Source organism: Cebus imitator, unplaced genomic scaffold, assembly GCF_001604975.1.
Source record: "Cebus imitator isolate Cc_AM_T3 unplaced genomic scaffold, Cebus_imitator-1.0 Scaffold26, whole genome shotgun sequence".
Classification (NCBI taxonomy): Eukaryota; Metazoa; Chordata; class Mammalia; order Primates; family Cebidae; genus Cebus; species Cebus imitator.
The window spans coordinates 4,945,086-4,972,915 of record NW_016107341.1 but is presented as its reverse complement, the minus strand read 5'-3'; the positions used below and the strand labels follow the sequence as shown (position 1 = coordinate 4,972,915).

Below are 27,830 nucleotides of genomic sequence, written 5' to 3'. Positions count from 1 at the left end.
TGATTCTCCTATCTCAGCCTCCCTAGTAGCTGGGACTACAGGTGTGTGCCACCACACCTGGCTAATTTTGTATTCTTAGAGAGACAGAGTTTCACCATGTTGCCCAGGCTAGTCTCCAACTCCTAGGCTCAATCAATCTACCCACCTAGGTCTCCCAAAGTGCTGGGATAACAGGCATGAGCCACCACACCAGGAGGAGATTTCTATTCCAATGAAAGATAATTAATAACATTTCTTATCAAGCTATAATGCTACCACATTACAAAGTATTTTTCTTAATACATATAAATATAATCTATAGTATTAAAAATACAGAACTTTATTTTTTGTCAAATTGTTTTTCAAACTAATCCATCAATAAATTAAAATACTTGTTAAATAAAATATGCCAAATACAGGTCAAAATATTGTACATTCACAAGTTAACTAAAATTAATATACATCAACTAGTATAATCAATATAGTTTGAAAGAATATAGTGAATATTTCAGAAAGAAAAACATAAGCAAAAATAAGTATTAACTCTATAGTTTTTGCGTAATATCATTTTTTATTAACTTTTAAAAAATCTATTTTGGTTACAAATTACAACATAAGTAATCTACCCTACATATATTATTCATTGTAAGTAGCATCAAATATTCATCTATTTCTCATGGATTGCATTTCCTTTAAATCATCTGTTAATCAAAGAATAATTTCACTTTTTAATTTCAGTACTTTAAAGTTGCTCTCACATCTTCTCATTGTTTCAAAGCTAATTACAAAGAATAACATTATATACCAAATATAAATATTCTACCAAAACCATGAACAAGTTTCCCCTCTCACAAAATATATTTGAGGAAGCAGTAAGATAAATTAATATCACTCCACTGAAATATTTTCACTGGGACTATAATTTTCTCAAAAATATGCAAATATAGACTTGAGAGCACATCTATTCCATCTGAATCAAGCCTTTTGCCCAAGTACACCAAACACCTGAAGGAAGCACCGATTTCTTCTTTTATACAACTATGAGATCTATGGATTTAGCCTGATTTACGTTGAGCATGCCAATCAATCTGAATACTGCCTTTTTTATTCCGTAAAAGGTATACTACCCACACTGGTACTTGGAATAGCAACAAAATGGGCTGTTGACAACAGTTAAATGTAAACTATTAGTAAGTGGTGGACCTATTTTGGAATAGATTAGTTACTAAAACTTACAGGAGATTATGCAATTGTTAGCAAAGACTGCAAGCACCTTTTTCCTCTGCAATTTTGACACTGACATCATCTAAGATACAGTAACCATATATTTTAAGATAACACAAATGAATATCAAGATAAGTTACAAGGGTAATGTCAGTGATTATTAATGTACAAAAATCAAGTACTTTTAGTAAAGCATATGAGACATCAAAGATAATACAACTCATGAAAATTGTCTTTTATCAAAATGAAGATATCTTCATGATAAAAGTATGTTAGGTATTTTTACTTCTAAATGTAAATAATAATTGCCTTACTTACATTACAGGACAAGTGTAAGGACAAAAGTATCTGGTAACTGAAAGCTTCAAGCAAATTGGGGTTCCTTTCTATTATTTTCCCTTATTAATGTTATTCTTATAGAAATATAATTATATAAAGAAATATCAATATGATTTTCCATATAAAATTATAGAACATTCTATGAAGACATCCCTACATTGAGTCTAAAGTGACTCAAATATTAATAAAGTTCTGTGACTAAACAAATTAACTCAGAATATTCAGCCCTTCTTTTTACCAAGTTATATGCTTGTCTTCTATACTCCTAAGCAGATAAATTAGATCTGAAAATTAAGTATGGTTTGGGTGCCCTCTAAAAGAAAAGGAACAACCAGTGAAATACTCAAAAATGGAAATTTTGAGATGGGGCTCTAATTAAATACAGTATTCTAAAACTTTAAATATATCATTGAGCAAAAATAATCACATTTCAATTCAAGGGACTTTAAAAAGTAATCATCTTTGTGAAATTAGAACACGAGGTTTCTTATGACAGTGTAGCTACACAACTGTCTTGAAATGAAAAAGGCAGTTTCCTTCAGTTAAGCCTTCAACTAAAGTGCACTTTCATATTCATTAAACTCAGAAGCCTAGAACAATCCTCTAAATCGGATACGTTCCCATACAGCGCATGAAGAATACCGGTAATTATTAAATTTTCCAGATCTTGTGGACATTTCTGATTCTATTCCTGTCATTTCCGCATGCAGCTTATAACACTGGATATGAATTTTAAAGGAGTACAGGCCAGGCAAGGTTAGCGTCTTATTGATGAGATTTCAGCAAAGAGGAAGATGCTAGTATTAAGATGAATGAGACTAAATAATCCAAAGATAGAGCTTCTTTTTCTTTTTTTTAATTATGACATATCCCAAAGAATGCCTGTTTCTGAAAACGTATTAATTATTTTATTGATTCTCGAAATAAGTTGTATTCTCTGAGACTATTAAAATTATCTGTAGCTATTTAAAAAGTTTATTTTAAATTGGAAAGAAAAACATTATACAAATTCAAAACTATAGCATATTAAGATGTATGTATGCTTATGCGATATTTTTTTAAAAATTAATTTATATTTAAATTTATGAGTCAGATTTCATATTTGTTCTAGCATACAGTACATGGATGTTTTAGTTATAAATGTGATTTCAACTAAGTAAAGTAAACAAAAGAATAAGAGAATGAAGATTCTCATGCAAAGTGAGTATCTTACTGCCTCCTACGGACAATTCTGGCTCACAAATAATCAAACAATAATCTATAAGCTTGTTCAGACAATCTGTCTTGACTACCAATACTAGATTGAGGATATTCTTTTAAAGAAAGTAAAGAAAAAGCAGCTAGTGTTCTGACCACACCACATTTATTTCAGGCACAGTGGTTTTGCTTTAATATCTTTTACACATCAGTCTTCCACGTAAATAAATATTGTAAAAAAAAGTTCATATAGTAAAGTTATTAGATAATCACGGACTTAAAATATCTTGTGGACATTTATAAATTACTAAATTTATAAATAAAAAGCCCCCAGACATCAATAAAACAAAATTATAAAAGATTTCTAATAAAATTATAAAATTAACAACATTCAAGTTGGCTTCGTGTTTCTTCAACACAGTAAGGCAGGTTGAAAAGCAGTGCTTTGAAATAAAGAATTCAAAAGCAGAGTATTGACAAAAAATATTTTGACTCAAAACTTCTATACCCATCCAGTTTTCTTCCAATGGGAATTTAATAGAAAGATACTGAAGGAGATTGTTATGTTGTTGACATATCAAACAAACAACAGGTGATAGAAGACTTGAAACTAAATAAGGTTGAAGACATATTATTCAAAAATTGAGAAACATAACCATATAGCTTAGCACTGTCTGAATAGTTATAATACAATTACAAATATCAAAACTATTGAAAAAATAACACAATGATCAAAGAAAAAATATTAATATATGAATCTGAATCCCAAATTATTCTAAAAAGGGCTTGGAATTAATAGTCTGAGTTGGATTGTAAAGAAGTTAAATTATGTTTAAGGCTCATGTAAGGAGAAACTCTCTCTGCGCACACACACACACACACAAAACATTGTTTCTATTATACATAATTATCCTATAATTATGTATAAAAGAATTCTTTAAAATCATCAAAGAATTGATGAAAACAGCATGTACTTTAAGAACACTTAAAAGGAGAAACAAAATAATTTAATCAAAGATAAAATTTGTTGTAAGATTCATACTTGCATTAAAATTTTTTTTAAAACCAATAATCTCAAAAGTGAATCCAAAAAATTGAAACTCATTTATACAGTGGTTCCCTTTACTTAATCTTATGAGTCTAAATAAACTTTAAAATAATAACAACAAACGCTTATTCAGCACTTACTATGAGCCTGGCACTATTATGAGAAATTAAATACATTAAACTTACTTTATCCTCAAAGGACCTTTCAAGATATTAATCTTGTCTTCATTTTACAGATGAGAAAGTGCCTATTCAGAAAGTTGAAGCATTTGTCCAAGGAAATAATACGTACTGCTAAAATTTTTTTTTTTTTTGAGACGGAGTTTCGCTCTTGTTACCCAGGCTGGAGTGCAATGGCGCGATCTCGGCTCACCGCAACCTCCGCCTCCTGGGTTCAGGCAATTCTCCTGCCTCAGCCTCCTGAGTAGCTGGGATTACAGGCACGCACCACCATGCCCAGCTAATTTTTTGTATTTTTAGTAGAGACGGGGTTTCACCATGTAGACCAGGATGGTCTCGATTTCTTGACATCGTGATCCACCTGCCTCGGCCTCCCAAAGTGCTGGGATTACAGGCGTGAGCCACCGCGCCCGGCCTAAAATTTAAATTTGTACTTAGGTAGTCTCGTTCCAGAACCCAGGCAATCTGGATAATCTGAATTCAGAATACACTCTACCGCCTCTCAATTAAAAGGAATATAAGAAACACGTTCTTCACAATCTCAAGCAGTTCTTTCCCCTTATTCTTTACTATGTGAGAAAGCAGGGAACAAGGTGCAGGATGGGGTGGAGGGATGAGTTAAAGAATAAATAATACGGAAGACCACGGATATGACTGAACCAATACCCTGTTTCCAGTCACAGTTCATTCTCAAAGATGATAGAGCTTTCCTTTGGAAAACTCCTAGTTAGAATTCTCAGTTCTGCTCTGATTAATGCAGAGGGAGTCTCTAAAATACAACACCTGCACAAGCTTCCTTCATTTTCCTAAACGATTTTTTTTCCTATCCCTTCCTCACAGGGAAGCCTTCTCAACCAAGATTTCCAGTCAATGGTTTTCTAGTTTTTGAGGTCTCTTCCTTTTACCTCAACACTTCTTTTTGCTGGAAGCCCACAATACATTGAGAGGAAGGTACCCTTTACCTATATCCTAGGGTAAGGCAGAGAAACAAACACACACGGAAGGGAAAAAGAGAGAGAGTCTGACAGGCATGAGAAGTTGTAAGAACTGGAAATAATCTAAAACATACAATTTTTTCCCTTTACCAGTTTATGCAAGAATATTTTTGCATGTGTATGTATAATATAGTCCCACAGTTTTGGCTTTTGAAGAATATGTCTATATACTTTGTAAGTTATGGACGTCAACTGGGAAAGCAGAATTATTTACTAAAGAACAGGTTAGAAGGATCACTCCACGGATGCGGGCTATCCTACAAATATTCATTTAGTGAGGCTATATTGACGTAAACTGTTCATGACATTCAGATTGATTCTTTCACATAGGTCAGAGTTTGTCTTATATGACAAATAAAACAATGCCACATTTGCTCTTTTTTCTCCCCAAACATGAGAAATGTAAGCTAGTCAAGGGCATGGTATTCCAACAGATGTTAACATTTTACTTACAGCCCTCATAGATGTCAGTGGGAATATGGACTGCTGCATGCTGATACGATATTTGTCGTCCAAAATTAGCGTCTTCAATGAAGACAGGTTTTATCCTCTGGCTGCCTGGCTCACTGTCATTTTTCTCAGGCTATATAGAAAAAGAGAATATACAGAATTTTCATATGCACTTCACTTGCCAAATGCATATTCTTCAAAAAATAAATCTACAAGAATTGTTAAAAATATAGTATCTTAATACCATTGCATACGCGAATTTCCATTCAGGTATTAGCATTCCCAGTATATCTTTATTATATTATTCACATTATAACTAACTGCTCTCCTGATTTCCTCAATGTTGGAGTCATTTGGGATCATCTTTGGGGTACTTGGGGAGACCAGACTTCTACACATAAAGTATTTACTAAGATGTAAACTTAAAGAATTGGATAGGCCAGGCCCTGTGCCTCATGCTCATAATCCCAGCACCTTGGGAGGAAGAAGTGGGCAGATCACTTGAGCCCAGGCAGATCACTAGACCAGCCTAGGCCACATGGCAAACCCTTGTCTCTACAAAAAAATAACAGAAAATTAGCTGGACATGGCAGTGCAGGCCTGTAGTCACAGGAGGCTTTAGGTGCAAAGATGGCTTGCACCTGGGAGGTTAACTCTGTAGAGAGCTGAGATCATAGTACCACAATATAGCCTAGGCAGCAAAGTGAGACCCCATGTCAAGTTAGTAAACAAGCAAATACACAAATAAATAAAATAATAAAGGAACGGGATAAGTGCCTTTAAATACAACCTAAATAATATTATCCACTTAAAATAAATTTCACAATTTATATAATGAAATTTATATTGGGCAGCTGAAGATGATTGTTTGTTTGACAAATAATGGTACATTGACAGAAACAATATGGCAATGAAGGATTATTTTAAATGCCATCCCCTTGCTTTTCACATGTTTTCCAGGTATATCAAATTTTGTTTTAAAAAAGAAAGTATAGGAAAGAAGAGATCTATTCTAACTCTCAAAATTAAATCCTAATTTGAACCAATTTGTCTCTTTAGGTAGGAACTAAGATCCAATCAATAATGATTCAAGAAAACTCCTCAGGAGCCTAAAGCCAAAGATTAATTTTATACCTATTGAAACTATACTTTTGATGCTGAATTACCTTGTTGCCTTCCCCAGTAGTAAACTAAGAATTTCATTCATTTATCCAAAATGCATTTCTAACATTTTTTATCTGTGTTAAAATTTTTTGTTGTTCAATCAAAATGTATTTTAACTCTTTCTTAACTGTATTTGTTTTTAAATGATATGAAGTTAAAAATTTACGAGTTAAGCAAAAATGAAAAGGGAAAAAACCTATTTGTGTTGGGAGGAAACAGAGATAGAGGGAGAAATGAACAGATGTACACACAGCAAGTGTTACCAGTATTATTCCTGGCTTTGCAGTTTTAAGAAATAATTTGTGCTTTCTGGTTTTTCCAATAATACAATGAGAATGTATTAAACTTGTGATCAGAATAAAACTATTAAGGTTTAAGTCTTTTCTATTATTATGAGGTATTACATGCTTGTCTTCCTAACATAAAAATTACTTGTTTCTTCTGAATCCTCTTACACTTAAAAATTAGCAGTTTTAAATACATCTTATGGGGGCTATTGCTCTTTTAAATAAAGATATAAATGTCTTTTACAAATAACTTTAAAATAATAATGTACTTCTCAACTTGTATAATCGTGTATCAAGACTCCTTTTTAAGGTGCAATTGCTAAACACGTTTTTAAAAAGAAAAATAGTGCTATTTCCATAGTTCTTCTTTTGTAGTTTACATAAATTAAAATAATTTCATAAAAAGATGAGAATTTCTAAATTCAACTCATTTATCATCTTTAAGCTACTGGAAACTACTGTTCCTCACACCATCCTACTCCATGTCTTTAATTATCTTTATATATTGTGGCCATATAGATTTAATTGAAATACAGTAAACATTAGACACAAAGGAGCTGACTTTTATGAGAAAAACTACTTAACACAGAATGTCTAATGTAGTAATTAACTATGTCAAATAAAATCTCCCTCTGAAATGAAGAATTCCAGTTTTTCAGATTACATAGAAAAAGAAATCCGTTCCAACATTTTTTTCAAAATATATCTTCTGAAGTCTATAGACCACCATATATACAAATGTGTATAGGGAAAATGAACAAGTGGAGTCTAAAATATATTCAAATGCATTTGGTAAAACATAACTGACACATGAAATGCATAATTCTCAGACTATTCTTCTCAATATAATTGCATTTATTAAATAATAGATTAGGTCACTCAGAGACAGAGACACAAGCTAATGTTGGATGAGGAGGTCATTCAATTTTACAACCAGTGCATATTAGCAAATTTAATTTGGAAAGTCACAATGATAATTGACAGGTACAAAAAGCTCTTGCAAATTTAACATATTTATCTCAACCTTAGAATATTTATTAAAAAAACTGATTTTTAATATTTTGTTCACTTTTTCTTATTAACCTAAAAAAATCCCATTTTTAGCAAAATATCCAAAAATTAAAATCTATACATTTTACCTAAATTGAATGGAAAGTAACTTAACTATTTTACACAATTCAGATTTGCAAACTGATAAATCCTGCTTACGCTCATACTATGGTTATATTTATGTCCCCTGTTCTGTATTATTTTTTTGTGCCACAAACTTGTAAACAATTAGTTGATATAGAATAAAATGGTTCACTAACATTCTCTATGGAAGTATCACAATTTGTATTTCCTTCTCACTAGTAAAGGTGTTAGATCAACCGTCTTGGCCAGGCCCCATGGCTCATGCCTGTAAGCCCACCACTTTGGGAGGCCTAGACTAGACAATCACTTGAGGCCAGGAGCTCAAGAACATCCTTGACAACATAGTGAGGCCCTCATTGCTATAAAAAATTTAAATATGAGCCTGGCACGGTGGCATGCTCCTGTATTTCCAGCAATTCAGGAGGGTAAGGCAAGGGGAGCTCAAGGCCAGGAGTTAGAAGCTGCAATAAGCCATGATTACACTACTCCACTCTAGCCTGGGTGACAGAGTGAGACCGCGCACATGTTCCTGTATGATGAAACAAGCCTTTTGTGCAATTCTCCAATATATATGTATGTATGTATATATGTATGTATGCATATGTATGTATATTTTCAAATTTCCATCTCTAAATACATCCTGGGTTTTTGTAGTTATTTTACAATTGTTATTTACGTTAGAGCCTGCAACTTTTGTAACATAGGTATTATTGATTTTAGAATTTTTTTAAGTCTCAATTATTATTCTCAATATCAATTTTGCATATGTAATATGCCTTAAGGCATGGCATTATATTTCAGTATAAAGCATTACCAAAGATAGGATGTGTTATATTTAAAACAGACTTTCAAACAGGCACCAAGTCTGAATATTCTGGTTTACTGGGATATTGGGATCAATACTATGGGTTAAAAGTCATGTTTAAACATGGCTTTAAACATTATTTTTTAACATATAATACTGGATTACTCTGTGACCATTAGTTCAGCATTGGAATTTAAGCATCCTGTGCTGCTCAGCTAATTAAAGATGGTTACTAGGTCTGACTCACACAGAGAAAAAGCTTTGTGATTTTGGTTTTTACTTTTTTGTTTTGAATCAGGATCTTGCTCTCTTCCCCAGCCTGGAGTACAGTGGCACAATCATGGCTCACTGCACTCCTGAGTTGCCATTCTCCTACCTTAGCCTCCAGAGCCACAAGGACTACAGGTCCATTCCCTCATACCCAGCTAGGTTTTTTTTTTGTTATTTCTATTGTTTAGAGGCAGTGTCTTACTATGTTGTCCAGGCTGGTCTCAAACTCCTGGTCTCAAGTAATCCTCTTCCTCAGCCTCCTGAGTTGCTGAAATTACAGGTGTGAGCCACCACACCAAGCTTGAAAAGCTTTATTTTTGGTTAATCTCTTGGATCAATGAGAAATGAAGACTCAATGCAGCTGCAGGTGACCACGCGCAATTAATAAGGAATAGAAAGAGGTGTGGAACTTTGATCTGGTCAGAATTGTTCTAAGTCAAGTTGGAAGGCCAGGTTGAATATTAAACAATGAAAATAGTATGGAGACAATAAGAACATAACAGACTTCTGATTTCATTGGTTTAAGCTGCTTTTTTCTCCTTGAGGATGCTATGACTTAGACAAGTACTTGGTAGATGAATACGTTTAGAAAGAAAATGAGTTGGATGACACTGAGTATGGACTAAGGACTTACATGTTTGTACTTTTGCTTTACTGAATCATAACAAAAAATAAAATTTTGAAATTATGTATTAGCAAAAAAATATGAGCTTGGCTAATATATTTGATGAAGAACAAACTATTTTAGGAATTCAGAAGATTCCTCCAATTTCCAGGTAATACAAATGTTGCAACTCCTTGGTTTACTCTGTGGAAAAACTAGCATTGATTCCTCAGAAGCAATTTATTTAATATACTCAGAAAAGAAAGTTTTAAAATTAACATGAAAAGTAAATTTATAACATCAGTGGTGAAAAGAAAATTGAAGAAATAATTCTAGTTTATTGAAGATTAGATTCACTGTAAAGTCTTCATGTATTCTACTAATAATTACGATGTATAAAAGGGAAAAGAAAAACATTGAGACACAGATTTGGGAACAAGAGGGGCCACAAAGTAGCGGAAATTGTGCAGTAACAAAATAAAGTTAAAAAACACTGTAGGGAATATTAAAACAAAGAATATACAAATTTTCCAAATGACAGTCAAAGACAAATTTGATCTAAATTAAGTTAAAAGGTGATACTGATCCCTGCAATAACTTGTTTATTAAATTTAAAAGACAAAAATGACATTCTTCAAATAAAATATATTAAAGTTGCTGATGAGGATTATAATGAAAGCATTCAAAAGATATAAAATACAGAACCTAAGGACATCCTTGAAATAAAACCGATGTAATTTTAGTTTGCATGATGAGTAAATTTAGTTTGCATGAATGCCCCTGAATTGCTTATCACAGGACCTAGCAGGGAGTAAGGCGAGCCATTAGCAATACAATAAAGGTGAGTATAATGGAAAAGAGTTGGGGGCTGACTTAAATTCCACATGTAGTACGAAGTTTTTAAATATCCAGCATCAGAAAGGGACATAATTCAGTGCTACAAAAGAATATCCATATCTATGCATTATATCTAAATATGTAACCTATATTTTGGGAAGACAGTGATATTTGTCTTCTGCTAAAGGGTTGTAAAAGGCACTGTGATTTTTACAGAGTATGAAAGTTCAACATAGCACTCCCCATGGAAACTATGTAGTACCATGCATTATATTATAAAAGGAAATGTTTTAAATAAAGCCATTCTACTTCTAAGAACATAAAACAGTCTTTTTATATTATGATACACAAATATACTTTTCAAAATATTGCCAGGGCAAATGAGGTTTAAAACAACCATCACCACCTTGAAAGGTACTAAGATCAATTATATTCTCTTGATATCTGAGGCAAAGACAGGCTAAAGTTAGTTATACAACTAAGATGTAATTTAAGAGCTCAGACTGTAGGATTCTAGGATCCCACCATAAATGCCAGTAATCCAGAATGACTGAGAACCAATGTTTAAACTATCTTTGCAAAAGGAGCATGTGCCCAAGTGTGTAAAGCATTAAAATATATCAGGAAAGGCTTGAAACATTTTTGAAAGCAGCTCCAAAAAAATAAGGCAAAATTCTTAGAAGACACTGAATCTAATCTACCTTTTTCTTGGTTTTATAGTTTCTCCCCCAAGAGTGATTCCTGAGGTGGCTATATTCCATACAGAGATGTACACATTAATTTTAAGATATTCATGGTAAACATCACTGGAATAGTGGATCAGATCAGCAGAAACTTAGGACTCAAAGTTTAACAAGCTTTTACATCACACACATTTTATTTTGCCTACTGCAGTAACACTGTAACCTCACACCTGTCAATGATAACATTGGTTGGATCAAATATAAGCCAAATACATCAAAAGCAAATATAGACAGAAATAATGGGTAGATGTAATAAAATTTTAAATCAAAACTGTCTCCAAAATTTGACCCTTAAGTCTCAATTTACAACAGCTCCTTCACAAGCCCTCTTCTTCCAGGTGCCCACTGCCCAGGCAGCACAGTGACATAGCTTTCCAGCTCTGGATCATACAGACTGCACTGCTTTCACTTCCCTACTCTGACAAATACCAAGTGCATGGCACTGGACAAGTAACTCAAATTCATTAAGTTTTACTTGTTTTACCTGAAAAATAAAATATATGTACCACAAAGGGCTCCTGTGAACTGTAAATGATACATAGAGTTATAGTAACAGCTAGTATATATTACACATACTTATTCTATATAAGATAGTATGCCTTAAATGCTACCACCTAGTATAGAATAAGCATATATAAGTACATATTATATAATCAGAATATATATATAAAAGTATATATAATATATGCTATTACCCAATGCAAACATATCACATCAAAAAATATTTAAACCATTTATTTTAGAAGCAAAAAGATCCAAAGCAATTATGAATACAAAGCAATTAATAGTCAACTTTTATGCCATCATATTCAAGGATTCCATATTGGCCAACATCAGAAATTGAAATAAAGGCTGCAAATTATAATTTTTATAATGTTAGAAAAGAAACTATGTGGCAAGAGAATAGGGTCTATAGGCAGGGAACCTAAGGGTGATTCATGCTGACTTTCTAGAATTAAATCAAAAGGAAAACCCAACTTTCCACACAAGTGAAAAAAGTTCAGAGGCAACTTCCTTTGCAACACTCTCCAACTCCTTTTGACTGCACGGCAGAGGAAGAATGGAAAGTGCCTCTGATTGGTCCCCTCCCACAACCAATCAGACTGGTCACAGGCCTAGTCTTCATTTGCATAGGGGTGTAACTTTGTAAGATCACTTTAGCATCTAATTGGTCCCCTCCAGCAGCCAATCAGATTGACTGCAGGCTAAATCTTCCTATGTAACTTTGTAACTTCACTTCAGCTTCTAGTTGATCACCTTCTGCAACCAGTCAGACTGGCTGCAGGCCACCACTTCCTTTACATGGAGTGTAAACCAAGTAAGCAATGGGAAACCTCTAGAAGGTATTTGAACTCCAGAAAATTCTGGAATCAGAGCTGTTGATCTACTTGCTCAAGCCCGCTCCCTACTCTGTGGAGTATACTTTTGTTTCAATAAATATGAAACATTTTTTGTGCATTTTATCCAGTTCTTTGTTCAAAATGCCAAGGCCCTGGACAGCCGCCACCAGTAGCACCTAGACTCTGATTCTTTCTTCAATAATTAAATTTCATCACCATTTGATACCTAAGAGTGTAAAATAAAGGATACATACTATAAGACAACTTTTTAAAATGCCACACAAGAAATCCAGATTTTTCTTTTTTCTTTAATAATTAGATTTCATTGCTGTTTGATACATATTCCTACTAGCTCATTCTAGAACCAGGTTTATTTATTGCTATAAAATAAAATATAATCATGAAATATTAGACATTGAAAAAGAATTTAGATAGGATAGGACATTATGGTGGAATTAATTTTAACATAGACAAGACTCTGCTAAGAGGAAAATAAATAGCAACATAAATATGCAAGGGAATTCAGTCGTCTGGCCAAATGTCCCAGACAGGACAAATTTTGAACATGATCAATAAAATAAAATGCAGCAAATAAATCAACTCAATTTAATGATATGGGAATTCTAGGTTGAACTTATTTCATTTGGATTTTAGTCAGATAGATCTTGGAATTAAGTTAATAAGGCTTTGTAATGATCTGCTTTCTTTTTGCTTTCTTTAGGAATTAAGAAAATAGTGCAGTTTGCTGGTAAAACTCAAGTCTTCTGAGGAATCTGCTTCTCTTATCTTCAGGGAATTTAACGACTTATCAGGTCAGATGTCTTTATAAACCTAAACTAGGAATCCAAATAAATTTCAAAGCTAAGGAGAACTTGAATGCGGGTTTTCATAAATAACCGTTACATTGCTAGCTTTTCCCCGCTCAGTTTATTTTGGCATCTAAGTTTTCTTTAAAATCTGAATAAACAGAACCAGACATGATGACAAATGCCTGTAGTCCCAGCTACTCAGGAGGCCAAGGTGGGAGGATATCTTGAGCCGTAAGTTTGAGGCCAGTCTGAACAACATAGTAAGACCCTGTCTCTAAAATTTAAAAATAAAATTGAATATATAAAACCTACAATGATATCAAAACAATCTTCCCTATTTGTGTTTCCATTTTTAAAATGTATTTTGAACATTCAACTTTGATTTGTACCTTGTGCATATATTAAGGTTTTCATACAAATGCAAAGATTAAATTCATGACAATAAAATGAAAAATATCTCAATCTAATCCCCTTTATTAACATTCAGATATACAACACACTCCATTTGATGCTAAGATCACTTCAATTTAATCTTAAATTTATTGTAATTATTAATGATATTAATAATTGTTTTTCAGAATTTATTCATTAACATTTCTGGACCGCCATCTATGATCCAGGAAATGGTCTGTTTTATTTGTTTTAATTTAATCTTTTTAATAACTCTGAGGTTGGTATTACTATCACCTCCATTTTACAGACCAAATAAGTAAAAAGCAAAGAGCATATCTGGGTGATATGCTCTTGCCAATATCACCCAGAGAGGAAATGATAGAGCTAAGATTTGAATCTATCTAGCACTGCAGTATATAACCTCAACTATCACAATCTATTGCTTCTACTGTATAACAAGGTATACAGCAATTGTACATGTATGCCTTGTTATTTAAAAGAAACAAAAACAGAATTTCATGTAGAAGTGTTTAGAAATAAAATGTTGCCTCTCTCTTAAAAAATTTAAGCAAATAATAGATGACATGACTCATTATACTCTTTCTCTCTTCTTCAGATTTAAAAATCCTTTTTCTAATAAAAATAATCTTACATTGAAACTTTATGCTCATTTGAATGATGTAGGCTCTTTGGAAATAAAACTCGACTCTTACTATATGTAGAATAAGAAAGTGAAATTGGCCCAATTTCCTCAAAGAACTAATGTCTGCAGTATTTTTGAATAAACACAGAAATTGACCCACCTGGTCTTAAAGCTTGAAACTTCTATTTGTCTTCTCTAAATTCATTTCTCAGGAAACCGACCATTCAGGCCTCCCAGACAGTATCAAGAAACTGAAACTCACCAAATCACCACATCGGACAATGAGACACCGCCCTTCCTAATTCCTGTTTTTCCAGCATATAGCTACATTTCTTTAATGCTATATAAACCCCTAATTTTAGTAAGTTGGGTAGACGGATTTGAGGCTTATCTCCCATCTCCTCAGCTGCAGCACCCAAAAGCTTTCTTTCCTGGCAATATTTTTTGTCTCAGTGACTGGCTTTCTGTGTATCAAGCAATGAGACACAGACTGAACCCCTGGTGTTTTTGTTAACAGAACTTAGTTTTGATGGAAGAATAGGGCTGAGTTCATGTTTCATAAATATTCATCTAACTTAGCTTATATCTTCCCAGACTTGGAACCAAAAATCTTGATACTTCTATCACTTGCAGTAATTATAGACAACTATTCTAACCCCATTACTTATTCCCCAACTTTAATTAATTTTGTGAACAGGGGAAACTACATTGTCTGTTTTAATAGTACTGTTCGTCCTGATGGCTGCCCCCAGGGGCAAAGGAGAAAGGATGAGGAAGCACTGTCCACAGCCACTCTCATCTTTTGCATCCAGTCCCCTTAGATGAACTATAGGAAACAAATGTCTATCTTAAAAATTAACTCAAATGTCGTCCATAGTAAAAGCTAGCTTTAATATTTCTTGTCTTAATTTTGCTTCCACTAACCTTAAAGCAAATTAACATTTTCATTTCCACCATATTTATGATACAGCACCACTTGAAAAGGTGAAAACATCAACACAAACACTGTGAAAATAAAGAGTATACAAATTTAACAAGCATTATCTCAACCATTACTGTATACTAAAAAAGAGACTAAATATTATTTCTACCTCAAATTGCTAAAAATTCAGTAGACAAGATCAAACCCTGTATACATATTCTATAGTATAAGATATTATACCATTAAAGCCAGAAATGTATTACAAATTGCTGAGAACACTCATAGGAGGAACTACCATTTGCTACCTAGAAAAAAATAAGGAAGGCTTAATGAGAAAGTTATTTAAATTGGGGTTTTAAGTAAAGCATTTGATTGGAAGAATTGTATGGTATCATGATCAGGTAATTAGTATGATTAGTCATGTTAACATTCTCTAGAGTAAGTTAACTGGACACAGAAAAGATTTTCTTAAATATCCAGTAAGGCCAAATGTGCAGTACATATCCTTCCATGAGAATTATGGCTCATCCAGTAATTTATCCCAGTTATACCTTCATAGTTTCTTTATTTGAGTTTTGTTTTTTGAGTTTGTTTTTAAGGCAGGGCCTTACTGTCACCCTGGCTGGAGTGCAGTGGTACAATCTCAGCTCACTTCAGCCCCGACCTCCTGGGCTCAAGCAATCCTCCCACCTCAGCCTCCCAAGTAGCTGGGACCATAGGTGTACCCCACCATGGTTGGCTAATTTTAGTATTTTTTGCAGAGGCAAAAAATTTGAAGATCAAACCCTGTATACATATTCTATAGTATAAGGTATTATACCATTAAAGCCAGAAATGTATTACAAATTGCTTAGAACACTCATAGGAAGGACTACCATTTGCTACCTAGAAAAAACAAGGCAGGCTTAAAAAAATCACCATGTTGCCAAGGCTGTTCTTAAACTCCTGAGCTCGAGTATTCTGCCTGCCTCAGCCTCCTGAAGTGCTGGGATTACAGGTGTGCACCACCACACCCAGCCTATACCTGTGTTTCTAAGTTTCAAGAGGAAAATCTGTTTAAATGACTAAAGCCATAACTTTTATACTGTACAATCCTAAGGAAATATTAATTCTATACTTTATTTCAGTCACTGTTTTACCTAAATCTAGCTGTCAGTATTTATTTTATAGCCACAAGATGAACACAAATAGCACTGATCTAAGTAGAGGGATGTAGATAACTATAAAATGCCCTTGAGGAATTGTCTTATACCAGAGTCCTTGAAGAGCTTACATCTTCCCCACAAACTGACTAATTCAGATGCAGCTAATGGAAAGCTTTCATTCTGAAGGAAGCATTGATCAACTTTAAATACTTGTTTTACCTTTGAGGCCACGCATCATCATTATAATGAACAAAATCAATAGATTATACTCAAACGTATCATTCTTTCTATACAAATGCGAACCTGTTGATACACCAGCCTAATAAACATGAAATAGTAGAAATCAGGGAATTCCAAATCTCATCTTAATGCCAAAATGTAAAAAACTCATGACCTTCTTTGTACGATTTACTTCTATTATGAAAGCTGCTGCTACTTCTTAATCTCTAACTACTCATATTCATACTCCCCCCTCCCCTGTCCCCACATTCCCCTAAATGTTGGTGTTCTGAGGAGTCTATCTTTACTGCCTTAAGATATATATTTTTTTAATGTTGTGTAGATGTGTGAAGCAGGCTGAAAGTAAGACAACAAGGAGTAGTGGTATTACAGCAGGCTGGAGAATATGTTATATCCAAAGGTATTCAAATTCATTTTGTTTTTAACTTTGTGTAAGTATGCCAAAATTTATCTGTAGATGAATCTGGCCTTGCTATATATGTAACTTCACACTTGCTCGGGAAATTTCAGCCACTTGTTTTCAAATTCCCCTCGAAAGCTAAACATAAAACTCTATTCTAGGCCACTCTCCTAAGCAACCAAACTAAATACTTAGCTGCCTACTAGAAATCTCCTCTTGAATACCCTTGAGCAAGTTTTTGGTGTAAATGTTCTTGACTTTTAAAAATCTTTGTCTGAAACACTGTAGGTCTTCCAAATCTATAATTATATACAGATTTCTTTGCAGACCTGAATGTTTTCTTCTATTAAATCCTTGATGATTATATCTGACGCATGTATTTTGACTTGATCTCTGAGAAGACAGGGACTTATGAATTCTGACCTTCACATTTATTAACTTTGTTCCCACATTTCTTACTTTGCTGGAATTCAAGGAGTATTTCTCAAACCTTTTCTGAGGATTATTGATAAATAATTCACATTGTCAAATTTTTTAGTTCCTCCAATGAGAATTTTGTTTCGGTAGTTTTTGTTTTGATGGTTTTAGTCTACGTTTTATAGATCATTGACTGGCTCTTTCTTTGGGGACAGTAAGCGTATATTCAGTGTTGTTTGTCTTTCTGCCATACATAACTGGAGTAATATCATCTTAGAGAAAAATTTTCCTCTATGCCTTTAATACTACTTTACTGTTACTGAATCTTTCATGGATTTCTCCATTAACTAGTTTTTATTTTATTAGTCTTTTTTTAATTTATTTTTATTTTTTATTTTTTATTTTTTTTGAGACGCGGTTTCACTTTTGTTACCCAGGCTGGAGTGCAATGGCGCGATCTCGGCTCACCACAAACTCCGCCTCCTGGGTTCAGGCAATTCTCCTGCCTCAGCCTCCTGAGTAGCTGGGATTACAGGCACATTACAGGCACGCACCACCATGCCCAGCTAATTTTTTGTATTTTTAGTAGAGACGGGGTTTCACCATGTTGACCAGGATGGTCTTGATCTCTTGACCTCGTGATCCACCCACCTCGGCCTCCCAAAGTGCTGGGATTACAGGTGTGAGCCACCGTGCCCGGCCCTGTTATTTTATTAGTCTTAAATGAAGAAAGACCTATCTAATCTCAAGATTGCACAGTAGTCAGCTGGTATAGATTTTTTTCTCCCCAAGTGTTTGTCCTTGCTGCTGTCATATTTGTAACTACAGAAGTGATAATGATATGAAATGCTGCTCAACAGTTGGGCAAGTGTTTTATTCAAGGTATGTATTTCATGTATTTCATTCCCAATTATCTAGATTACAGAAACCTACACAGGTTTGGGCTAAGGTTGGGGATGGAAGGGAAAGGGTCTCTCTAAAATTTTACAAAAGTATGGGAAACAAAAATGGGGAAGAATGTGTAGAATATAATTATGACATGTTATTAAACTATGCTTAAGAACATTCCTTTTACAGTTGTGTGAAATGCCTCTTTAATTTTAACTTAGATTTATTGATCCGTAGAGAAAGAAAGTTTGAGTGAGTACAATGTACTGAACAATGTAAGAGTTACGTCAGCTGCTGTAAGTGCATAAGAGCTGCCCTCTGGGAACTTCTATTCTAAGGAGGGACCACAATATAATAATTCACAAAGATTGGCTGTGCCTTCAAGAAGGAAAAACTTTTATTTCACTGCCAAACATTATACGTTCTGCTTAGGAAATTTTCTGCACGGTCTTAAACACCAAAAAAGAGTCAACAGTAAGCGACAAAGATCTTGATAATAGAAAAGAGATATATGAATATGTTTACAAATTTGTATATTAATAATGTATCATAATTACATGTATATTTTAAGTTTATAATCATAAAATGAGATCATTTCAATAGCTCTTAAGAACACATTCAAGAACAATGTCTAAACTTAGATAATTGTATTGGAGCAGTGAAAGAAAATGATTGATGTGAGTGCTGGGAAATATAGAAAATGATCACTATCCTACTAGTCTTAGGAGTTGAAAAACAAATCATCTCAGGCCGGGCGCGGTGGCTCAAGCCTGTAATCCCAGCACTTTGGGAGGCCGAGGCGGGTGGATCACGAGGTCAAGAGATCGAGACCATCCTGGTCAACATGGTGAAACCCCGTCTCTACTAAAAATACAAAAAATTAGCTGGGCATGGTGGTGCGTGCCTGTAATCCCAGCTACTCAGGAGGCTGAGGCAGGAGAATTGCCTGAACCCAGGAGGCGGAGTTGCGGTGAGCCGAGATCGCGCCATTGCACTCCAGCCTGGGTAACATGAGTGAAACTCCGTCTCAAAAAAAAAAAAAAAAAAAAGAAAAACAAATCATCTCCAGCAGAACTGGTGAAAAAGTTAAAAATAATAACCATAGCCTCAGGATCTATAATCTTTTAGTGTTAGCCAGGAGGTATAACATTTAAAACAGAAACTTTATTTAGCTCTTTAAGTTAATTTTGACCTAAAGTTCCCTTTAGTATGTAAACAAACTACTTCAAATGTGTGTGTATGTATATATATACACACATATATACACATATACACACACACATTTAAAGTATATATTCACATATATGCACATATTTATTTTTGTTGTTTTTGTTGTTTGTTTGAGACAGAGTCTTCCTTTGTCACCAGGCTGGAGTGCAGCGCAATCTCAGCTCACTACAATCTCCGACTCCCTCGTTCAATAAATTCTCCTGCCTCAGCCTCCTGAGTAGCTGGGATACAGGTGCACACCACCACATCCAGCTAATTTTTGTATTTTTAATAGAGATGGGTTTTGCCATGTTGGCCTAGGTGGTCTCAATCTCTTGACCCTGTAATCCGCCCACCTCGGCCTCCCAAAGTGCTGGGATTACAGGCATGAGACACCGTGCCCAGACTAAAAGTATATTAGTTTAACTAATAATTGAGTCTCAGCTAATCACAGCAACTGAGTTTCAGCCAATCACAGGCTGCCCACTCATCATATTATGCCCACAAAAGGCAAATGGTGCATCATGCCCAAGTAAGGTAAATGCCCTTCTATAGCCAATCAAGCTGTTTTTACACGTCACTTCCTTTGTCTGTCTATAAACACTGCCTGACCATATTGCTGGGTGGGGGCTTTCTCCTAGTTTTGCATACTGCCAGACTCATGAATCACTCTTTACACAAATAAACTCGGGTAAATTTAATTTATCCATAATTTCTTTCAACAGCTCTCAGATATTAATCAGCATTGAAACATACTGAAGACAAAATTAATAATGTCTCAGCAGTTAGTATGTCAATTAGCTCCCCTGTGGTATTAGATATTAGATGTAGATGTATGAGATGGTAAAATTACATTATATACTCTCAAGTGACAAATTTTTAATGAGGAATATGACATTGTAGAATTTGAACAATAAAAATACATAGCTAAACTAGCATGTAGAAAACTGAGAGCAAAGAACAGTGATAGTAGCCAAATTCAAACAGCAATTATATGATGATATTATGATTTGTGAATACCTGGTATATAAAATATCAAGCAATGCATGTACAAAGTTGTAAATAAAGGAGCCAATTAAATCCACCCCCTATTGCAAAACTTTTGGTGAGGGTGAGTAAATGTCATCATCCATAAGTCTAACTTCATCAGATAGGTAACAATCTTTCTTAAAAAAAAAATGTAATCGCTGAAAATCTTTAATATGAAAGTACAATACTTACTTACAGTTCTTAACTTTCACTGTGTGATAATAAGTATTTCTATTACAGAAAACAATTTCATAATTAGTTACCAAGACACATTAGGAGATATTAGAAAAAACTCAGCACAGTGCCTAATTTTATATTCGTTTTACTGTAAAAGAATTTTCTTCCACAGCTAAAGGATTTGATTGTATTTAAAAGGTACCAGTCACTCAAATGTATGAGTGAAGTGTCTGCATTAACTTTAATACGTGAAAAACAAATTCAAGATATGTGCAGAAACCGCTAATTAACTATCTCTCAATTACTATCCTCTTCCTTCTCTCTTTAGTTATAGAACTCTACATGTTAGTTGGGTACATATGCATGGGTCAAGGGTGGGAGGAGGGAAGTACTCCATATCCTCTTGCAACAAGGCAAGGCTGGTCACTAAGTTGTGGACAAGGGGCACAGATACTTCTGAGACATACCCCTAAAGGCAAAGGGCATGTCTCCCATTGTCATTTGCCTCTCCTAATCTAATGCAGAAAGAATCACGGATATTGGAACATCAATCTTGGAGCACAAGATGGGAGAGGTACACTGAGGAAAGCAGAGAATAGGGAAGAAGAACCTTGAGGCCTGGAAGATAGGGAGCTGCTGTATTAGCCAATGCATGCAGAATGTTCCTAGAGAGAAATCAACTGCTGTCTATTTTTGGCCACTTTTATTTTAGCGATCTAACAGACAAACTGATACACTAATAAATATAACATAATTCATTTTGATTCAATGTTCAAGGTCTTATAAGACATTAGCATTATCATATTCTAAAGCACCTTTAGCTTGTCCAATGAAAAATTTTTAGTAAAGTGTACATCATATAGTTTTTACAAATTCTGAAAATAAATTCACATGAAATATTCCAAATACAGAAAACTGAACGATGTCACAAGGATTAACTTCGTATTTCATACTCAGGTTGATTTGGAATGATAATTTATTGGTCTTTTTATTTTTCAAAGCTTTCTATAAGTAGAATTATACTTTCTGATGTAATTCCTCCCAAACATTTTTTTCTCTTAAAAAATTATATTCTTGCTTTACTTAAGCAATGACAGTCATAGTATGGCCAAATGCAATGAATATTTATGTAGTGCTAATATATATCAGGAATAGGTATTCAGACTTCTGTGTGTAAAATAAGTAATACTTCTTTTACCCAGTATTAAGAAGTGCATATTAACGTAACACTTATTTTACCCAGTATTAAGAAGGGCATATTAATGTACAGATTTCACAGATATGTGAACAATCTCACTAGGGTTCAAAATCTTTCACAAGTCAAAGAGCCTGAAAAAACATGGGTTTCCTATGTTGGGGGCAATAGCTGAATACTGGAAGACACAAATAATCGAAACAGTGAAAAACTATTTGACTGTGTTAGATTATTGTCCATGCTGAGCAGCCTAGGAGGAAATAATGTCTCTGGACATTAATGATGGCAGAACTTGGTCTGGTTCTTTTCATGACATTGCATTATATATAAAAATTCATTAAAATGCCAAGGATTCCCACTTTTGGGACTCTGTCCTAAAAGTAAGTTCAAAACTTTGAAGAAAAATGTTTATGTGTAAAGATGTATTGATATTTATATGAATACTCACAAAGGAAAATTAAACTCCAAGGTAGAAGTGAAGTTAATTGAGTCATGTTATATCAACTCAAAACAATGATGCAACAACTATTTCACAAGATAAAAAATAATTTTGCCACTTAATAACTTGTGTACTTAAAGAATCATGCAAATAAGTAAGCATAGATGTTCATGAGAAAATCATAAAAATGTAACAAAAAACCAGCATGCTTAGAGTAGGCTAAGAGTAATGAATGTAATTTTCTTCCCTCCTTTTGACTATTCAATTCTATAAAGTCATATTCTTTATCCATGTAAATATATTCTTTATGTACAAGCATATTTTCACTAGAATCTAAGAATGTCAAGAACTGAAATGAACTTTAATGGATCACCTATTCAACTGTATCATGTCTTAGATGAGAGAATAACAGTTCAAATTTTAATAGGTTTTTAAGCCCTTAGGATGACTATAATTTCAGGGCTGGATTAGGACATGAATTATTCCAATTCTTTGAACCAAACAATACTCTTTATGAATTATTCTGATAATGTTGTTTATAAAGAAATTGAGATTTCTCCAAATGCTGACCATCATTTTTTTAAGTTTTAAATTTAAATATGGACATTTTACTATTTATAAGGCTTTGATTTAATTTCACCTCGTAGCAGAAGAGAGAGAATGAATCCTTTTCGTAAGCACTACCCACAGTAGTATTAGATACTATTTTTTTTTAGGTGAGAAAATGGGAAAAACAGGGAAAGGGAAAGTTCAATAAATTCACTTATACAATTTTTGTCTCTCCCAAAAGGGCTTGATTTAAATACTTGAATGAACAACAGTGAAGGCAATCTATGTAACAATATTAGAACAACTCAAGTATTACAAATAGTAACAAATGCACACTTTTCCACTTGTAGTGGACATATATGCTCAAATGGGCAACTTTGAAGCATTGATTTAAACTGGGGTGACAGTTACTAAAAAGTCATATTGACATTTTACAGATAATTGTTAAAATCTTGAACAAAGGAAAATGGCCAATTTCACTATAAAATAAAAGTAACTTTCTAAATCATGAGCAAACCTAAATAAATAAAACTGTTTGACATATAAATGTAACTTCTTTAATTAGATTAGAGAAAAAAGCTATTTTCAGTATTGGTTTCATTATCTTTATGCTATCCTTAATTGGAGGATTGCATGTCAATGGCATTCACTTTATTATAAGTCTTTATCACAGTTTTACAAATTAAATATTTAACAAATGTTGCAATTTATGTACCGCCAGAAAGGTTGATGAAGATTTTTATATATTTTTAAATAATTTTAGAAATATCAAGTGCTAATTATAATGACAAAACTAAACAACTCTTCAAAACTAGTATTTACTTTGATATCAATAAACTTAAAATATTTTTAGTTGACAGTTTGTACTTAATAAGCCTCCTACATTATTAAAATAATATATACACTCATCATAAGAGGAAAGATGTCACTGGAATGCCACCTATGTCTAAAGGAAAAATATACTTTTCAAAACACCCTTAGCTCTTCAACGATGAGTTGGAAAAAATAAAACCTTCTTCATTCACAGTATTATTGTAGGAAGTAAGTAAAATAATTGTGTAAAGTGGTTAGCGTATGGTTTGAGATAGTGGTGGTATAACTTGCTATAATTTGGGAAACTGACATATCAAGCTATTACATGTTTTCTCATTTTCTGAAGACCAGATAGACTTTTTTTTCATTTTCTTCTTTTAAATAGCTGGAAGAAAATTCCACATAATAATATACAAATATTTTGTATATTATAATATACAATTATATATATAAATAATATATATATGTATAATATACAATTATTTTGATTCAGATAAGAAATATGTGAAAGACATAATACTTTTGTTTGCTACATTTACTGAAATATCCCAAGCTCTTAAAATACCTATAATATAGGATGACCTTAACAAATATTTTGGTCTTAAAAATTAAGTATATCCAGATACTTTTTGATGTAAGAGTCAAGTATAAGAATTTTTTAAAAATTAAGTGTAACCTTTATTATTTTTGAAAATGTTTTCCCTGTAACTAAATAATAAAATGTGTCGTCAATTCCTATCCAAGTGTGACAGTATTAGAAGTAACCAATTAGCACTAAAAAAATCCATGTTTTAAAATCATTTAAATATGCACATCAGAGTCATTTATTTACAAAGGTATATGGAGCAACTACTTTGTTCTACAGACTGTACAAGCAGGGCCAGTTGTTGCACAGCTTCTGGGGTGTCATTCATATTGTAGTTGAAGTACATGGTTCTCCCTGGTGTGCAAAGTTCAAGTCAAAGCAGATAGGTGTTGTGACCCTGGTGACAGGAGCCAGAATACAGAGGTAGATGGGATTTGATAGCTATTTTCAATATTGCTAATGGCGTCCAGAGTATCACAGTTGGTACTACGGACTGAGGTCTGGACAGAGTGCAGTGAGAGGTCAAATCCAGAGGAAAACATGGAATTGTTACTTAGTCAGATGCCAAGAGTAAGTTGTTAAAAATCACAAAAGTACTAAAGTTCTTAATTATCTTGTATCTAACTAGTATTTTGCTCATGCAACCTAATATTGTCTTAAAAACTAAATCTGCTAGCTCTATTTATTCTATAAGACCAATCACTTTACTATAATTAAGTTTTTCTTAGAATTTAATGTAAAACTTTTAATACTCACATCGAGATCATCCTTTGCATTGTAGTAGACAACTTCATTGCTCTACAAAAAAAGAAAAAGAATGCTTTACTGATTTTAATAAAAAGGATACTATATCAAACACTGAATACATTTTATGCACGTTTAAAATAAATTCCTCATAATCTTTCTTTCACAATATATTCAACAATGATCCATAAGGATTAGCCACTATTTTTCTAAGAACATATTAAAACAGTTTATCAACAATATTATATCCTGCATTGGGAAAAAGATCCCATTTGTCAAGAAAAAATAAAGTGAAAAATTCATAAGTAAAATATACACAAACATATATACACTCATATATTAATATACAATAAACAGGATAATTCAAGGAGCATGTAAGATACGTGTCCTAATACTTTGCTGAAGCCATGATTTTTATATACATACACACACGGGGTGTTGAAATGATTCTCGAAGAAATGTCTATCTATACAATACTGGCAAAAATTTCCTCATGAGAGTCGGATAAGAAATGATGAGCATGTGGTAATTCAGATAGTAAAAAATATCAGATCATCTCACACTAATATTCTCATATTCTAGCAAAGCACTGAATTAGCATTGGCTTTCTAGCAAGAGTAAATATATATGGATGACTCTGCTAGCCACTAGTGTTCCTGAAAAATACAATATATTGTGAAAGAAAGATTATGAGGAGTATATTTTAAATATGCACAAAATGTATACTTATATGTACCAACTGTGTTGCAGAGGAAAAATGGAAATGGATGAATAGAATGACTGTCAAGGAATTTAAAACTCCTATTCTTTGTGTCTCTGGGGCTAGTTCTATACAATGTAAAAATAATCTACTTATACTGATTTCTCTTTCTTATCCCCAACTGATTGAAAATATAGTTAATCAGCGATATGTCTTCAAGTTGTAAACTATGTGATCACTTATTTTTCTCTGCCTCTTAAACATCCAAAAACATAGATGCTCTAAAATTTTATTTTAAAAAAACATATAATATACAATTTTTTAAAAAAGAAATTACTGGGGAAAAGTTCACTAAATTAGTGCTTCTCAAAGTATATTCCCTTTCCCCCTCCAAAAAAAAAAAGATCACCACTTCAAGATGTTAATAGATGTTATGTGGGCAAAAGCATTCCATGGTCATATGACTTTAGAAAACAATAAAGTTGAATTGTCTCTTTTTGACAGAACTTCACAGAGACAATGTGTGGCTGTGCATTATAAATCTCCAAGAGGAAAATACACTGTGTTTCGTTTCTTAGTTTATTTACCACAGAGATCTGCCTGTTGTTGAGAAACATACCATGAAACTGAAACTCCATAAAATATATGTCTCTGTGAAGATCAAACAAACCAAAACCAATATAAATATCAAAATATATGATTCATAATGCAGGCTGAAACTCATGAATTTGAATTCCATTTAGAATCACTACAAGTTTTAAATTATTTAATTGATTTTTTAAAGAATCATTTAGTAGCTAAAAATTTAACATGCATAAAAGTTCTAATTCCTGAAACATTTCTTATAGCATTAGTTTTGTAACAGCTAAAATAAAAAGCAGAGGTCATCACATGAACAAAGCAAGACAATCTTCTGAATCCGCCTGAGACCCAAACCTAATTACTAGTTTATTGATCCTGCTTGTAACTCTGCAGTTAATACTTAGGAGACAATTTTCTATTTAAAATGTGGATTCTACCAAAAGCTAGAGCAGTGAATACGTTCATCTTCATTTTAGACTTCATTTTCTGCAATGTGCTTGCTTATATTAACAAAATGGCAGCATGTAGACAACAAGGTGAGGCTGCATTTGAATTTCAAGAAGCTCAGCTTTGTCATTTTCAACAGATACTAATATCTATATGCATACACTGTTGTACCAAGAAAGGCACGACATAAGTCAAACGTATCTACTCCAACTCTTTAGGTACAATAATGAACACAGATCAATTACATAAAATAACCATTGTATGTAGGATTATACTTGATCCATGGTACTAGAATTAATGGTTAGTCAATGTATTTCCTAGCGATAAAATAATATAAATAAATAATCATTATTTATTAAGCCTAAGATTAAGAGTATCTTACATAGCGTCAGAAGAGTTACAAGTATGATTTTTTTTAAGGGTCAGTATTGATACAAATTAAGTATTTTGATTCCGTTAAGAAGAGCTATGCATGAAACTAACATTAAGTGAAATTAAGAATTAAAAAGGTATGTTTGAGAATTTCTAATTTTTGTTTTTCCTTTTTTGTCTACTATATTCTACAAAACATGATACTTATCTTTTCTTTCAGATACTGAATTGTGAGGGTGTATGGTATAATGGTGAACACTCTAAACTCTGAAATTCTATGTTGCTTTTAAAACTGTCATTGAAAAGGTAAACTTCAAAGTTTACTTAAGTATTATGAATTTGTACAAGGCTTTCTGGATTTTGGATTGCATGTAATTCTAAATGCTGAGTTTTTAAGTAAACTGAACAAAAATATATCAGTCATAAAATTATATTGCATGTGAAACATCTATACTCATCCATACTCCTTTCTTGTAACTAAGTATTTGACATTTGCTTTTTTTTTTTTTTTTTCAGAGTTTGGGGGATTTTTTGTC

The 27,830-nt window shown here is 33.1% G+C and overlaps 1 protein-coding gene across 11 annotated transcripts in view; it reads right to left on the bottom strand.

Annotated features, from left to right (window-relative positions):
• The window catches only part of CACNA2D1 (calcium voltage-gated channel auxiliary subunit alpha2delta 1), a 489,928-nt gene that overhangs the window by 157,012 nt on the left and 305,086 nt on the right, over positions 1-27,830 (bottom strand). For all 11 annotated transcript variants that reach the window (XM_017523103.2, XM_017523100.2, XM_017523102.2 and 8 more), the window contains exons 5-6: positions 25,206-25,247; positions 5,415-5,544 (exon numbers count right to left, since the gene is read on the bottom strand). In XM_017523103.2, coding sequence (XP_017378592.1) covers positions 5,415-5,544; positions 25,206-25,247 — 172 coding nt within the window. The remainder of the gene's footprint in view (positions 1-5,414; positions 5,545-25,205; positions 25,248-27,830) is intronic.